The sequence below is a fragment of the Globicephala melas genome, chromosome 11 (assembly GCF_963455315.2).
Source record: "Globicephala melas chromosome 11, mGloMel1.2, whole genome shotgun sequence".
Lineage (NCBI taxonomy): Eukaryota > Metazoa > Chordata > Mammalia > Artiodactyla > Delphinidae > Globicephala > Globicephala melas.
This window is the reverse complement of record NC_083324.2, coordinates 35806323-35821911: the sequence shown is the minus strand read 5'-3', so window position 1 is coordinate 35821911 and position 15589 is coordinate 35806323. Positions and strand designations below refer to the sequence as shown.

Genomic DNA, 15589 nt, shown 5'->3' with positions numbered 1-15589 from the left:
AAAGTGGCTATACCAATGTACTCTGCCAGTAGTATACAAGAAATCCTTCTGCCTTAACATTCTAACCAACATTACTGTATTTTCTACCTTTTTCATTTTAACCATTTTGAAACATGTATTATATTATCTCACTGTAATTTTAATTTGCATTTTCTGATTATTAATAGAGTTGAGAACCTTTTTATTTATTAGCCATTTAGATTTCTTCTTCTGGGGAATGCCTAAATTTCTTGCCAATTTTTAATTGAGTCAATATTCTGGATACAGTTTGTCAATTACTTGTATTACAAATATCACTTTCTTGATGGTGTTGTTTGATAAACAGAAGTTATTAATTTTAATATACTCTGATTCATCAATATTTTTCCTTTAAAAAGTTAATGGTTTTTCTATATTTTTAAACAAACTTTTCCCTATCCGTAGAGGTCATAAGATATACTATTATATTATTTTCTAGAAGCCTTTTATATTGAGAACTAATATCCACCTTGAGTTAATCTCTGTGTGTGGTATTAGGTAGGGGTCAGGTTTTACATGTTGGAATCCGTTTGTCAATTTCTACTTAAATTTTTTTTTGCTGTTTGACTTGGGTTGCAGTCAATCTACAGATCTATTTGGGGAGAACTGACATCTTTACAATAGTGAGTCTTGCAATAGATGAACAGGTATATTCCTTCATTTTAACTTATATAAATATTTGAAGTTTCTTTGCAAATATTTCTTACATTTTATTCTTAGCTATTTGATATTTTTTATGTTATTGTAAATCACATCTTTCAGTTTCCATTTCTGTTTGTGGCTAGTATATAGAAATAAAAGGCTTTTTATATAGACCTTGTATCTAAAAATCTTGCTAAAATTACTCCTTAATTCTAATAATAGAGCTGTAAATTATTTTATTCATCTGCAAACAATGACTTTTTCCCTTCCTTCCTAATTCTTATACATTTTAATTGTTTTTCTTACATTATATTGGCTAGATCCTCCGAAACAATATCAAACAGAAATCATGTTAACCAGCATGATTTTTGTCTTGTTCCATATTAAAAAGAAAGATGTATCATATTACCATTAATAAAGTTTGCTGTAGATTTTTTTATAGATACACTTCATCAAATTAAGGAAATTCCCATCTGTAGTTTGCTAAGAGTTTTATCATAAGTGGATGTGGAATTTTATCAATAATTTTCTTTATATATTGAGATGATAATGTGATTTTTCTCCTTTACTCTACTACTATGGTGAATTATGCTCATTGATTTTCAAATGTTAATAAGCCACTTAGGCCATCTTGTATTCCTGGAAAAAATCGACTTATTAATGTACTATCCTTTTTAAATATAGCGACATTTAGTTTGGTATTATTTTTTATGCTATTTATGCATTAGTCGTCATGAGTGACATGTCTCTGTAATTTTCCTTTCCTGAAATATTATTAGATTTGGTATCAAGGTTGTGCTGATCTCTAAACAAATTGGTACCCTACAATCAATATGGGATAGAATGATCAGACAGAAAGGAAACAGAAGACTTGAACAAGAGTATAAACCAACTAGAACTAACAGACATATAGAGAACACTCCACTCAACAACAATACACATTCCTCTCAAATGTACATGGAACATTCTCCAGGACAGACCATAATTTTAGGCCAAAAACCAAATCATACAAAGTTATCTTTTCTAATCACCATGAAATAAAACTGGAACTCAATAACAGAAGGAAAACTAGAAAATTCACAAATACGTGGATATGAAACACACTCTTAAATAGCCAATAGATCAAAGAAGAAATTACAAGGGAAATCAGAAAATACTTTGAGACAAATTATAACAAAAATACATCAAAATTTATGAGGCAGCAAAAGCAGCATTAAGCAGGAAATGTGTGGCTGTATGTGACTGCACTAAAAAAGAAGGAAGATCTCAATCAACACCCTAACTTTACTTCTGAAGAAACTAGAAAAAGAAGAGCAAATTAAACCCAAAGCTAGCATAAGGAAGGAAATAATAAAGATTAGAGTAGTGATAAATAAAACAGAGAACAGAAAAACAATACAGGACTTCTGGGTTTCAATTTGACATGTAAGGATTTTTGGATGTTGGAACTCCTGTCCTAAGAAGAAAAAAAACCTCAACAAACTAAAAATCAACAACTCTTCTTAGATCCAGCAGAGAACTGAGGTCATAGGGCAAAACTGCTGTGCTCAAAATTGGAGACAGACAGACAGATACAGAGAATTACAACATACTAGACAGAGCAGAAACCTCTGCAGGACTAAAACCAGGGTAGGAAACCTCAAACTGTAATTAATGAATTGCTAGAGGCTCAGTATGGACAAGATTGAGTAAAAACTCCACGGGGGCCCAGTCTCAGGGCGGCCCACGGACTTCTCTGAGTTTACCGCCCCCCCCCCCCAGGAGTCCTATCAGGTTTTCACAATAAAGATCAGAGAAAAATCTCCTAGTACTTCTGGCAGAGGGAAGAATAAAGTAGCATTGTGAAATACATCCAAAGCATTCTGCTCTTAACAAGACTAACCCTCAAGAAAAACTATTTTACTAGGTCCTAATCAACTAGTTTTACCAAAACCTTTACCAGAGTTTTCCTGATCTAAGGTAAGGGAAATACCCAACTCCAGCCCCCTCTAGCCTCCAAAATAGGGGAAAGGATATGCACAACTCAGGTTCACTAAAACACTGAGACCAGTTCACAGGGCTAGAGAATGCTTTTGCTCTCCTCACACCTTACCACCACATCAAGAGGGCTCCTGTAAAACAGAGGAGAAAAATAAATGACACCAAAGTAAATTTTAGCCTCTGACACCTGTAGCTACAACAAACGGTAAAATCAACCTAACTTCTATCCAGGTAAACATAAAACACTAAAGACCTATTTATTTCTATTCCTTTTCCTCAGTATATTATGTCCAGCTTTCAACAAAAACTTACAGAGCTACTAAAAGACAAAAAACACAGTTTGAAGAAACAGAGCAGACATTAGAACCAGGCTGAGATATGGCAGAGATGTAACATACCAGGAATTTAAAACAAGTGATTAATATGATAAGGGCTCTAAATGAAAAGAGTAGACAGATGGATGATGCAAGAAGAGAGAAACTCCAAGGAAAAATCAAAATGAAATGACAGACACCAAAAACACTCTAACAAAAATGAAGCATTCCTTGATGGGCTCAACCACAAGACTGGGGTCAGCCAGGGAAAGAATCTGTGAGCTAGAAAAAATGTCAATAGAAACTTTCAAAACTGAAAAGCAAAGAGAAAAAAGAATGAGAAAGTTGGAAAAGAATACCAAAGAACTGTGGGACAATTATAAAAAGTGTGACATAAGTGTACTATAAATATTGGAAGGAAAAGAGAGAAAGAATAGAAGAAATATTTGAAGCAATAATGATTGAGAATTTCCCAAAATTAATGATACCAAACCACAGATCCAAGAAGCCCAGAGAATACCAAGCAGTATAAATAACACAAAAAAATCTATACCTAGGCATAAGATACTCAAACTGCAGAAAAACAAAGACAAAGAAAAAACTCTTGAAAGACGACAGAGGAGGAAAAAATACCTTACCTATAGAGAAGCAAGGATAAAAATTACATCAGACTCCTCTTAAGAAAACACTCAAGTAAGAAAATAGTGGAGTGAAATATTTAAATTACGTAAAGAAAAAAGACACCAACTTAGAATTCTGCACTCAGCAAAATAAAAGACTTTTCTCAAACAAAAATTGAGGAACTTTGTTGCCAGTAATATTTCTTGCAAGAAATATTAAAATAAATTCTTCAGAGAATTCCCTGGCAGTCCAGTGGTTAGGACTCCACGCTTTCACTGCCGAGGGCCCAGGTTCAATCCCTGGTCAGGGAGCTAAGATCCCACAAGCCACACAGCGTGGCTGGGAAACTTCATTCATTCATTCCTCAGAGAGAAGGAAAATGATATATGTCAGAAACTAGATCTACATAAAGGAAGAGCAATAGAATAAATGAATAAATATATAATAAACATATAAAAGAATCAACGTAGATAAAATCTAATTTTTCTTATTCTTAATATATCTAACAGATAACTGTTCAAACTAATAACAGCAACCATTTATTTGGTGATTATAGCTTATGCGTAAGTGAAACGAATGATAACAATGTTATAAGGCCTGGGAGGGAGTAATTGGGAATACTCTGATATTAGCTACTGGCACTATCCATGAAATGGTATAGTGTTACTTGAAAGAGAACTTGGGTTAGCTGTAAATGTATATTGCAAAAACAAGGGCAACCACTAAAAAAGTTTCTAAAAGTATAATGATGTGCTAAGTGAAATAAGCCAACATAAAAGGACAAATATGTCCTTTTGTGCAATAGGCAAATTCAGAGAGACAGAAAGTATAATAGACGTTACTAAGGGCTGGGGGAGGAGAGTGGGAGGAGCCACCCAGGGGAGAAACCCTGAATACAGGGTTTCTGTTGGAGATGATGAAAAAGTTCTGGAAATGGAGAATGTTAGTGGTTGTACAACACTGAGGAAGAAGTTAATTTTTTAAAAACCTTTAACACTGAAGTATTTTCAATATGCATCTTTTAATTAATTGCAGTCTACTTACAAATAATACCATACCACTTCATGTGCTGCACAAAGATCTTACAACCATATACTCCCAAATCCTCCCTCTCACCCTTTGTGCTACTATAGTTACATATGCTATAAACACACAATATACTGCTACCATTTTTTTGTTTGTTTCAAACTGGTATCTTTTAGAGACACTAAAAATAAGGAAAACAATGAACTTTATATCTAGCTACATCCATGCCATTTCTATTGCTATTTCTTTCTGTAGATCTAAATTTCTGTCTTATTTCAAATTCCTTCTGCCTTAAGAACTTCCTAATACTTTTTTGTAGATAATGAAACCTCTTAATTTTTGTTTTCCTGAAAAGGTCTATATTTCTCCTCCACTTCTCGAAAAAATTTCTGCTGAGGGAAGAATTCTGGGTTGATAGGTTCATTTCTTTCAACGCTTTAAAGATCTTACTCCACTGTGCTCTGGTTTGGATAGTTTCCCCAAAAAATTTCACTATAATTCTTATATTTGTTCCTCTATATGTAATGTGTCTTTTTTTCCTCTGGCTGCCTTCAAGATTTTCTCTTTCCCTTTGGATTTCAGCAGTCTGAATATGATGTGTCTGGATGCATTTTATTGTTATTAATTATCCTGTTTTGCATTGCGTGAGCTTCTCTGATCTGTGGTGTAGTATCTTTGTTTTCCTTTGGAAAATTGTCTGCCGTTAGCCCTTCAAACATCTCTTCCTCACCTCTGCTCTTTTCTCCTTCTGAGATTCCAATTACACACAAATTACACTCTTTTTTTTAATACTGTCCACAGCTGTTGGGTGTTCTAGTCTGTTTTTTCCCCACTTTTTTCTCTTTATATTTCAGTCTGGGCAATTTCTACTGACTTACCTTCAAGTATACTGATTTCTTCCTCATCTGTGTCAAGTCAACTGATGAGCCTGTCAAAGGCACTCATCTGTTACCATGTTTTTCATTTCTATTAGATTCTTTCTAATAGTTTCCATCTCTGCTGAAATTCCTCTTCTGTTCATGCATGTTGTCCACCTATTCTGCTAGAGCCTCTAACGTATTAATCACAGTTATTTAAAATTCTCTGACAGTTTAAACATCTGGGTCATACAAGTCTGGTTCTATTGAATGCTTTGCCTCTTGACACTTTGCTGTTTTTCTCTTCCTTCTGTGTGTCTCTCATGATTTTTTCGTTGAAAGCTAGACATCCTGGGTAGAACAGTCAAGACTGAGACACATAGTATTTACTCCCGGAAATGAGCATGTTTCTTCTTAGGTCTTAAGTTCAAGAGAGAAGGTTAAGTCAACCTAGTTAGGAGTAGAGCTGGGTTTGGGTTTTATTGTTGCTAACAGTTATTCACAGTGTACCATAGGCTTCAGATTCCACTAGCACTGTCTGGTATTTATGCTGTAGGCTCATTTGCTATACGGTTTTTTCCCTCAACATTAGCTGCTCCACCCTCACATTTAGATCTTCTCTTTGTGACTACACCTCTGTTGTAACTACACTTCTCTTTGTGACTGTCTCTCTCTCTCCACACTCTTGCCTCTCCCCCACAAAGAGACCTCTACTGCCCACAATTTTCTAACTTGGTAGTGGGGGACAAGCATTCTCTGAGATTCAGCCTCAGTCTTGTGAGATTCTGTGTCCCTTGGTCTTGGGGGTGGAAACTTCTCAGTGATCCTAACCTTCCCCCAACTGTAGGGGACTTCTGATGCTCCAGCATGTATTCCTACCCCTCTCCTACCTACATCCCTTCCCCAATCAGTTTGATGCTTTTGCTCTTGAAGACCCAGGTAAAGCTTAGTACCTTTCCCACAGTGGGGGTTCTTCTCTCCAACAGACATGCACCATGAGGAAGGCTTTTTCACTATCTTACACTCTTCCTCTTTGCAAATGTGGTTTATCTCTAATTCCTTCTTCAGCCCTGTCTTCCCTCCTTCCTTCATGCCAAACTTGGTTATGTAAAACTCTTGCTGGTGGCTTGGACATACATTACCATTGCTCTAGAGTTCTGAGTTCTACCAGTTTTGCCCATGATCTGCTAGTCATAGCCATCCCTTCTCAACATCTTCCTATACCCATGCTTGATTTTTACTATATTTGGCAGCCCTTCACCATATACTGATTCAGGTTTATGGTTAGGCCAAGTCCTAATCCAGAGCAAAGCCCTAACTCTCTTCAATTTTATTAAGGCTCAGAGAGGAAGCTGCAGAAGAAAAGTGTGAAGCTAGCAGAGGCTGGTTCATGAGGTTGAAGGAAAAAGGACATTTCTATAACATAAAAGTGCAAGGTGGAGCAGCGAGTGCTGATGTAGAAGCTGCAGCAAGTTATCCAGAAGATCTAGCTAAGATAATGGATGGAGGTAGCTACCCTAAATAACAGATTTTCAGTGTAGATGAAACAGCCTTATCTTGGAAGAAGATGGAAGAAAATGCCATCTAGGACTTCCATAGCCAGAGAAGTCAAAGCCTGGCTTCAAAGCTTCAAAGGACAAGCTGACTCTCTTGTTAGGGGCTAATGCAGATGGTGAGCTTAAGCTGAAGCCAGCGCTCATTTACCATGAAAAACTCCTAGGGCCTTTAAGAATTATACTAAATCTAACCTGCCTGTGCTCTATAAATGGGAAAACAAAGCCTGGATGACCGCACATCTGTTTTCAACATGGTTTACTGCATATTTTAAGCCCACTGTTGAGACCTACTGCTCAGAAAAAGATTCCTTTCAAAATAGTACTGCTCACTGACAATGCATCTGGTTACCCAAGAGTTCTGATGGAAATGTACAAGATTAATAACGTTTTCATGCCTGCAAACACAACATCCGTTCTGCAGCCTATGGATCAAGAAGTCATTTCAACTTTCAAGTCTGACTACTTAAAAAATACATTTCATGAAGCCGTAGCTGCTATAGTGATTCCTCTGATGAATCTAACAACTGAAAGCCTCCTGGAAAGGATTCATCATTCTAGATGCCTTTAATTACATTTGTGAACCATGGGAAGATGTCAAAATGAACATTAACAGGTGTTTGGAAGAAGCTGATTCCAACCCTCACGGATGACTTTGAGGGGTTCAGGACTTCAGTGGAGAAAGTAACTGCCAATGGGGTGGAACAGCAAGAAAACTAGAAGTGATGCCTGAAAATGTGACTGAATTGGTGCAATCTCATGATAAAACCTGAACAAACGAGGAGTTTCTTCTTCTTCTTCCTCTTTTTTTTTTTTTAATCTTTTGGCCACGTCGTATAGCATGTGGGATCTTAGTTCCCCGACCAGGGATCGAACCCATTCCCCCTGCATTGGCACTGTGGAATCCTAACCACTGGACCACCAGGGAAGTCCCAGGAGTTTCTTCTCATGGATGAGCTTTCTTGAGATGGAATCTACTCCTGGTGAAGATGCTGTGAAGATTGTTGAAATGACAACAAAGGATTTAGAATATTACATAAACTTAGTTGATAAAGCAGTGGCAGGGCTTGAGAATTGACTCCAATTTTGAAAGAACTTCTACTATGGGTAAAATTCTATCAAATAGCATTGTACCTACAGAGGAATCATTCGTAAAAGGAAGAGTCAATCCATGGGGCAAACTTCACTGTTGTCTTTTTTCAAGAAACTGCCACGGCCACCCCAACCCTTCAGCCACCACCACCCTGACCAGTCAGCAGCATTAACATTTAGGTAACACCCTCCACCAGCACAAAGACTACTCACTAAAGGCTCAGATGATGACTAGCACTCTTAAGCAATAATGTATTTTTAAATTAAGGTATGTACTTTTTTTTAGACATAATGCTATTGCACACTTAACAGACTATAGTATAGTTTAAACATACTTTTATATGTACTGGGAAACCAAAAAATTCGTGTGACTTGCACTTTATTGCAACACTTGCCTTACTGTGGTGGTCTGGAACTGAACCCGCAACAGCTCCAAGGTCTGCCTGTACCAGACTATAAATCATTTTCTTCAACTGAAGAGGTTTTTGGGGGTTTTCTTGACAAAAATAAAAATAAAGGAATATTCATGACTGGTCAAAAAAGACAGGTTGGCATCGAGTGGGAAAAAATACACAAAACCAAAAGGGTTTTAGAATATGTCAAGTTTTCTTAATAAAAGTGACAACAGGGGGGAAAAAGAAAAAACACTCAAATTCTCTCACTTGAGAGAATTCTACCTTAAAATAACTCTAAACTCTCTACTGATGGTGCAGTGAGTCAAAGAAAAGAAATATAGTAAGTCAAGCAATATAGTCACCGCTCACATGTTTAAAAGACCCGTAGGGAACTGCTGTGGATCCTGTCTCTTCTAGATAGTCTTCCCAGCTTAATTCCACTTCTTCCACTCCAGATCCAGCATCTGGAATTAAAAACAACACAAAAACAGGTAAGACTCAATTTAAAAAAAACTTAAGCTATAAAAACATAAACTTAGTAAACCTAACTTACAATTTACTTCACAAGTTAATTGACTTTTCACACAAAATAACTAAGTGTTCTTTTTAAATAGCAGGTTCCCTTAGTGCACTGATTGTCAATGAATCTCAACACCATAGAGTGTGACATGCTGTCTCCTGCTGGGATCTATCTGGGATTCACCTAAATAGATCACATAAAGCTGGTGAGAGTGTAACTACTATAAACGCTTTGTACTGTAATTTAGTATCTAATGCCAAATATCTGAGATCCTTAATAGGCATTTCAAACTTAAATTTTCAATCTGTTCTTCCTTAGTACTCTCCAACTGAGTAAAAGTTACCAATGGTTGATATTTTGACTCAATCCAAAAACTGTGGAGTTATCCTTACTTTCTTCCCTTTCTTTCACATCTCACATCCAATCCATCAGAAAATTCTGGGTACTACCTTTAAAAATATCCCAAATCTAATCACCTTCCACCATTTCTACTGCTCTCTCTCTAAGTGCAAGGTCTAATTACAATATCTTTCACCTTTTAATCACACAATAAAATCTAAAATTTGGGAGACTGCAAAGGCCCTATATGATCTGACCCCTAGTTCCCGACCCTGACTCTGCATCCCCAACCAGCCTCTTGTTTGCTCACTGCACTCGAGGGACACTGAGTTTCTTGCCACTCCTCTCTAACCATGTTCTTTCCTCAAAGTCTCTGCGTTTGTTATTTCCTCCGCTTAGACTCATTCCCCTGTCATTGACAGCTTTACGTCATTCAAGCCTCTACTCAACACCTCTCCAGAAAAGCCTTCCACCAGAAAGGCCTTCCATCAGTGTGCATCTAAAGTAGAAACCTCCAGCCTCTGCTTTCATTATCTTCACAGCATTCATTCCTATCTACAAGCATACCATGTCTTTTTATCTTCCCCATTAGACAATAAACCCTGTGAAGACAGGAGGTTTGTTTTGGTCACTCCTACATCTCTGTCACAGCAGAGACTCAATACATTTTTGATGAGTGAGCAAAGATTCAAACACTCCATTGGAATCCAATAATCCCAATTCACATAAACTCCCTAAGAGCAGGGTTTTGTTCACTAACTATCCCCACCGCCCAAAACAATGCCTGTCACTAGGAAGTCTGTGATAAACAGCTGCTGAATGAGTATACCCTTGGGGAGCCTGTGCTTCACACAAACACAAGGAGGCAAATACAAGGATGCTCACCACAGCACTGTTTCTAACAGCAACAGACAGAAGCAATCAGTAGAAGAATAGATAAATTATGGCAATCCTACAACGGAGTACTACTACATATAGCAGCTGAAATAAATGAACTATATTGACATATATAAATCTCAAAAAAATCACATCAAGTAAAAACAGCAGGTGCAGAATGAAAAGCACAAGATACAATTTAGGCTTCAAAACAAAACTGCAATATAATGTTTATAAATACAAATCAATAACAGTATTAAAAAAGGATGGGAAGACTATACATTAACAGTGCTACCTTTGGGGAGGGAGGGAAGCAAAGAAGATTAGAAGGAAAGTACAAAAGAGCCTTAAACTGTATTATGTTTTATTTAAGAAATGAAAAAACACATGAAAACATGTTCAACATCATTAGGGAAATGCATATCAAAACCACAGTGAGATACCACCTCGCAGTCATTAGGATGGCTATTATCAAAAAAGCAGAAAATAAGTGTAGGCAAGGCTGTGAGAAACTGGAATCTTTGTGCACTGCTGGTCTCGGAATATAAAATGGTACAGCCACTGTGGAAAAATTTTTGGTGGTTTCTCAAAAAATTAAAAATATAATTACCATATGATCCAGCAATTCCACTTCTGGGTATATACCCAAAAGAACTGATAGCAGGGACTCAAACAGATATCTATACATGAATGTTTATAGCAGCAATATTCACAATAGCCAAAAGGCGGAAGTAACTGACTCAAGTGTCCATCAACAGATGAATGGATAAACAAAATGTGCTATATGCATGCAATGAAATATTATTTAGTCATAATAAGGAAGGAGGGGCTTCCCTGGTGGCACAGTGGTTAAGAATCCGCCTGCCAATGCAGGGGACACGGGTTCGAGTCCTGGTCTGGGAAGATCCCACATGCCGCAGAGCAACTAAGCCCGTACGCCACAACTACTGAGCCTGAGCTCTAGAGCCCATGAGCCACTACGACTGAGCCCACGTGCCACAACTACTGAAGCCTGCATGCCTAGAGCCCGTGCTCTGCAACAAGAGAAGCCACCGCAATGAGAAGCACGTGCACCGCAGCGAAGAGTAGCCCTTGCTCGCCACAACTAAAGAAAGCCTTCATGCAGCAATGAAGACCCAATGCAGCCAAAAATAAATAAATAAATTTATATATATATATATATATATATATATATATATATATATATATATATATAAAAAGCACCACATCTCTGAAAAAAAAGGAAGGAAATTCTGACACAGGCTACAGGCTACAATGTGGATGAACCATGAGAACATTACACTAAATGAAACAAGCCAGCCACAAAAGATCAAATATTCTATGATTCCACTTACTTGAGGTAGTTAGAGTGGTCAAATTCATAGAGACAGAAAGAAGAATGGTAGTTTCCAAGGACTGGGGGGAGAGGGGAATGGGGAGTTAGTGTTTAATGGGTACAGAGTTTCAGTATGGGAAGATGAAAAAGTTTTGGAGATGGACGGTGGTAATAGCTGCACAATGATGTGAATGTATGTAATGTAATGCCACTGAACAGTACACTTAAAAATGGTTGAAATGGTCAATTTTATGTTATGGATACTTTACCGCAATTTTGAAAATGAAAACAAATATTGGACAATGTTAATTTATTATTTATTAATTTTTAAATTCTGCATTGTAGGTATGTGGGTGTTTCCTATATTGTTTTCATTACTATGTATTTGAAAATTTTCCCTAGAAATACAACAAACCAACAAAGACTTTATTGGGAGCATCCTGGAAGTATGAGCCAGTAGAAATTCAACTTCCATCACTAAAACACAACAAGGCTGGACATTCATATTCATGGTCCTTGGCAAGAACCCTAGTCCCTCAAATAGCATGCTGATTTAAAAATAAACAATAACAACAATAAAAGCAGTGAATGAAAGGACTAAAATCTCTCATTCATCAAAAACTACCTAAAAACTGAGAAGAAACTAGACTAATGATCTGATAGAAAAGTCAGCAAAACACATGAAAAGAGAATTTATTTATTTTAATTTTAATAAATTTATTTTATTTATTTTTGGCTGCGTCGGGTCTTCGTTGCTGTGCATGGGCTTTCTCTAGTTTCAGCAAGCAGGGGCTACTCTTCGTTGCAGTGCATGGGCTTCTCATTGTGGTGGCTTCTCTTGTTGCAGAGCACGGGCTCTAGGTGTGCAGGCTTCAGTAGTTGCGGCACGCAGGCTCAGTAGCTGTGGCGTGGGCTCTAGAGCGCAGGTGCAGTAGTTGTGGCACATGGGCTTAGTTGCTCCGTGGCATATGGGATCTTCCCGGACCAGGGCCTGAACCCGTGTCCCCTGCATTGGCAGGCGGGTTCTTAACCACTGCGCCACCAGGGAAGTCCCGAGAATTTATTTTTTAAAAATGCAAATAGTCCTTAAACATATGGAAACGTGTGCAAATTTATTCATTTTAAAAAAATGCAAATGGAAACTACACTGAGATATCAGATGGAAAAAATTCCAAAGTCTGACAACACACTCCATGGTGAGGCAGGTAATTAAGCAGGTAAAGCATAACGACACAACCCCGGTGAAAGAACTTGGCAATATCTAGCAAAATTACATATGTATTTACCTTTTGATCCAGCAATCCCACTTCTAGGAATCTATCCCAAAGATATGCTGGCAAAAATACAAAAAGACATATGTACAAAGCTACTGATTGCGGTACTATATGTAATACCGAGACTGGAAACAACCCAAATGTCCATCAATAAGGAACAGGGTGAATAAAATACGGTATATACATCCAGTACTATACATCTGTAAAAAAGAATGAGAATGATTTCCATATACTGATGTGGAATAATCTTCAGTATACACTAAGTGAAACAGCAAAACACACAGCAGTTTTTATTGTAGCTCTAGTTTTTGTATAAGGTGAGAGAGAGATGAATATATATGTAAATGCTCACACATATCTTTTTACATTTTAAAACATGAAAAATAGAATAAAAAGTAATAAAACTTGTTGTATATATGGAGAAGAATAAAAAGGATGAATACTATCAGGCTGAAAGTGGGAATGTTGTTATATAATTTTGACTTTGTAACTATGTATATACTTTACACAATTCAGAAACATTTAAATTAAAAATTCTAAAAATGAACTTAAATATGCCTAACTGTTGGTGTCAAAACCGCAAAGAAAACAGGATCCCTTTAAGTCATTAATAAAATACAAAATTTTGACTACAAACCCAAGTGGAATATATCTAAAGGCAAAAACATAAAGAAATCTTAAACTATACACTATTATCCTACTGATATTTGGAAGGTTGGTATTGTTATTGTGAAAAAATTATATGAATATTATAGGATAAAAACAAATAAGTGATGATACTAAAGACATTACAAAACAACACATTTCTAAAAGAGACATGAATATAAAATCAAAGAAATAAAAACCCTGTAATTTTAAATTAAAATTGTAAATATCAGATGAAGCCATCTGATTTTCTTTTCTCTTCAAAAGACGTGTATTTCCTAGCTATCGCTATGGATAAGACCTAGAAGAAATGGCAATCTGCTATCAATGAGCACCCCAGCACCTGGATTGTAGACTGTAAATATCATATCCACTTAAAAAAAGAGAGCTCCTCAGAGAAATGGCAAATTGCAAGCTTGGGGCAGGAAATGTGCAAGAGGTACCTTGGAATCTTATTATACCAGAAAGCAAGGACTAGAACTATCAAAGATATATGACATCACATCCAAAGAACACAGGACCCAATCTGAAAGAACTCTCATTGGTCTAGAATGAGGCAATTTGATCATCAAATGAATGATGACAGCAATAGATTCAAATTCATATATAAAATATATATGTAATGTATATACGATATGAGTTAATAATAACACTTGAAAGAAAACAAATCAACTTCCTAAATAGCGGAGTGAGTACCTCAGTGAACCCACTCTTCCAGAAAAGCAGCAAAAATACTGGCTAAACAATGAAAATTGACCATTTCAAAGTTCTGAAATTAACTGAAGGCACAGAACAAACTGAAAAGCATCTATCAAGACAAGTTACAGAACCTCTGTTAGAATAGTGGGATTGTGGCTCTTTAAGTTGGAGCTATTCCCATCTTTCATTCCTCCCCAGCTCAAAACAAATTTTAGAACTGAAAATACAATAACCAAAAAACAAAACAAAACAAACTCCTCTACAGATAAGCTCTACAGCAGAATGAGGAGGACAGGGAAAGAAACACCAAAATTAAAGAGCAATAGAAAACACCCAATTTCAACAATGGAGAGAAAAAAAAATGAAAAGCGCCTCACAGAGCTATGCCACAATAGCAACAGACCTAACAAAAGTGTCTTCAGAGTCCCAAAAGAAGACAAAGAGAACAGAGCAGAAGAAGTTCTAGAAGAAATAATGGCTGAAAAGGTTCCAAATTTGTCAAAAGACATAAGCCTATACTTTTAAGAAGGTGAGAAAACTCCCAACAAGATAAACCCAAGGAAATCTGTGCACAGATACACAGAGTCAAACTGCTGAAAACTAGAGACAAAAAATCCTCAAAGCAGCAAGAGAAACAATACCTCTTTTAAGGGGAGTGGCGGGAGACAGAATTCCAATGACAGCAAATTTTCATCAGAAAGGGAGGCCAGAAGGCACAATATTTTTCAGGAGATGAAGAAAAGAACTTTCAACTCAGAATTCTATATTTAGCAAAAATATCCTTTAATAATAAGTGGCAAAATTAAAGGATATTCTCAGATGAAGGGAAACTAATGAATTCTATCACCAAGAGACCTACCCTAATAAAATGGCTAAAGGAAGTTCTATAAACAGAAATGAAATGACAGAGAAGGAATCTTGGAAAATCAGGAAGGAATAAAGAACAATGAAAAGAGTAAAAATACTGGAAAACATACTACATTTTCCTTCTCCTCTTGAATTTTCTAAATTATATTTGACAGTTGAAGCAAAACTTTTAACAATATCTGATGTGGTTCTCAAAACATGTAGAAGAATATTTAAGACAAGTTTATTATAAATAAGAGTAGGAAAAGAGACATAAAAATAGGTAAAATTTTTACACTTCACTCAAAAACAAAATGATAAAACCAGCAGAGTGTGGTAAGTTAAATATATATAATGTAATACCTAGAGCAACCACTAAAAAGCTATATAAAGAGATACACTCAAGAACACTGTATAGACAAAACAAAATGAAATTCTAAAAAAATGTTCAGGTAACCCACAGGAAGGCAGGAAAAGATAGGAACAAAAAAACAGAGAAAACAGGGCTTCCCTGGTGACGCAGTGGTTAAGAATCTGCCTGCTAATGCAAGGGAAG

The 15589-nt window shown here is 36.5% G+C and overlaps 1 protein-coding gene across 6 annotated transcripts in view; it reads right to left on the bottom strand.

Annotated features, from left to right (window-relative positions):
• The window catches only part of SFMBT1 (Scm like with four mbt domains 1), a 132868-nt gene that overhangs the window by 43491 nt on the left and 73788 nt on the right, over nucleotides 1–15589 (bottom strand). For 4 of the 6 annotated variants that reach the window (XR_009565891.1, XM_060308327.1, XM_060308325.1 and 1 more), the window contains exons 3-5: nucleotides 12856–12902; nucleotides 11589–11649; nucleotides 8868–8962 (exon numbers count right to left, since the gene is read on the bottom strand). Coding sequence is in view for 5 of the 6 variants with exons in the window: in XM_060308327.1 (XP_060164310.1) it covers nucleotides 8868–8962; nucleotides 11589–11649; nucleotides 12856–12902 (203 nt within the window). In the remaining variant the exon portion in view is untranslated. The remainder of the gene's footprint in view (nucleotides 1–8867; nucleotides 8963–11588; nucleotides 11650–12855; nucleotides 12903–15589) is intronic. The other 2 variants (XM_030867414.2, XM_030867417.2) reach the window with 1 other exon arrangement.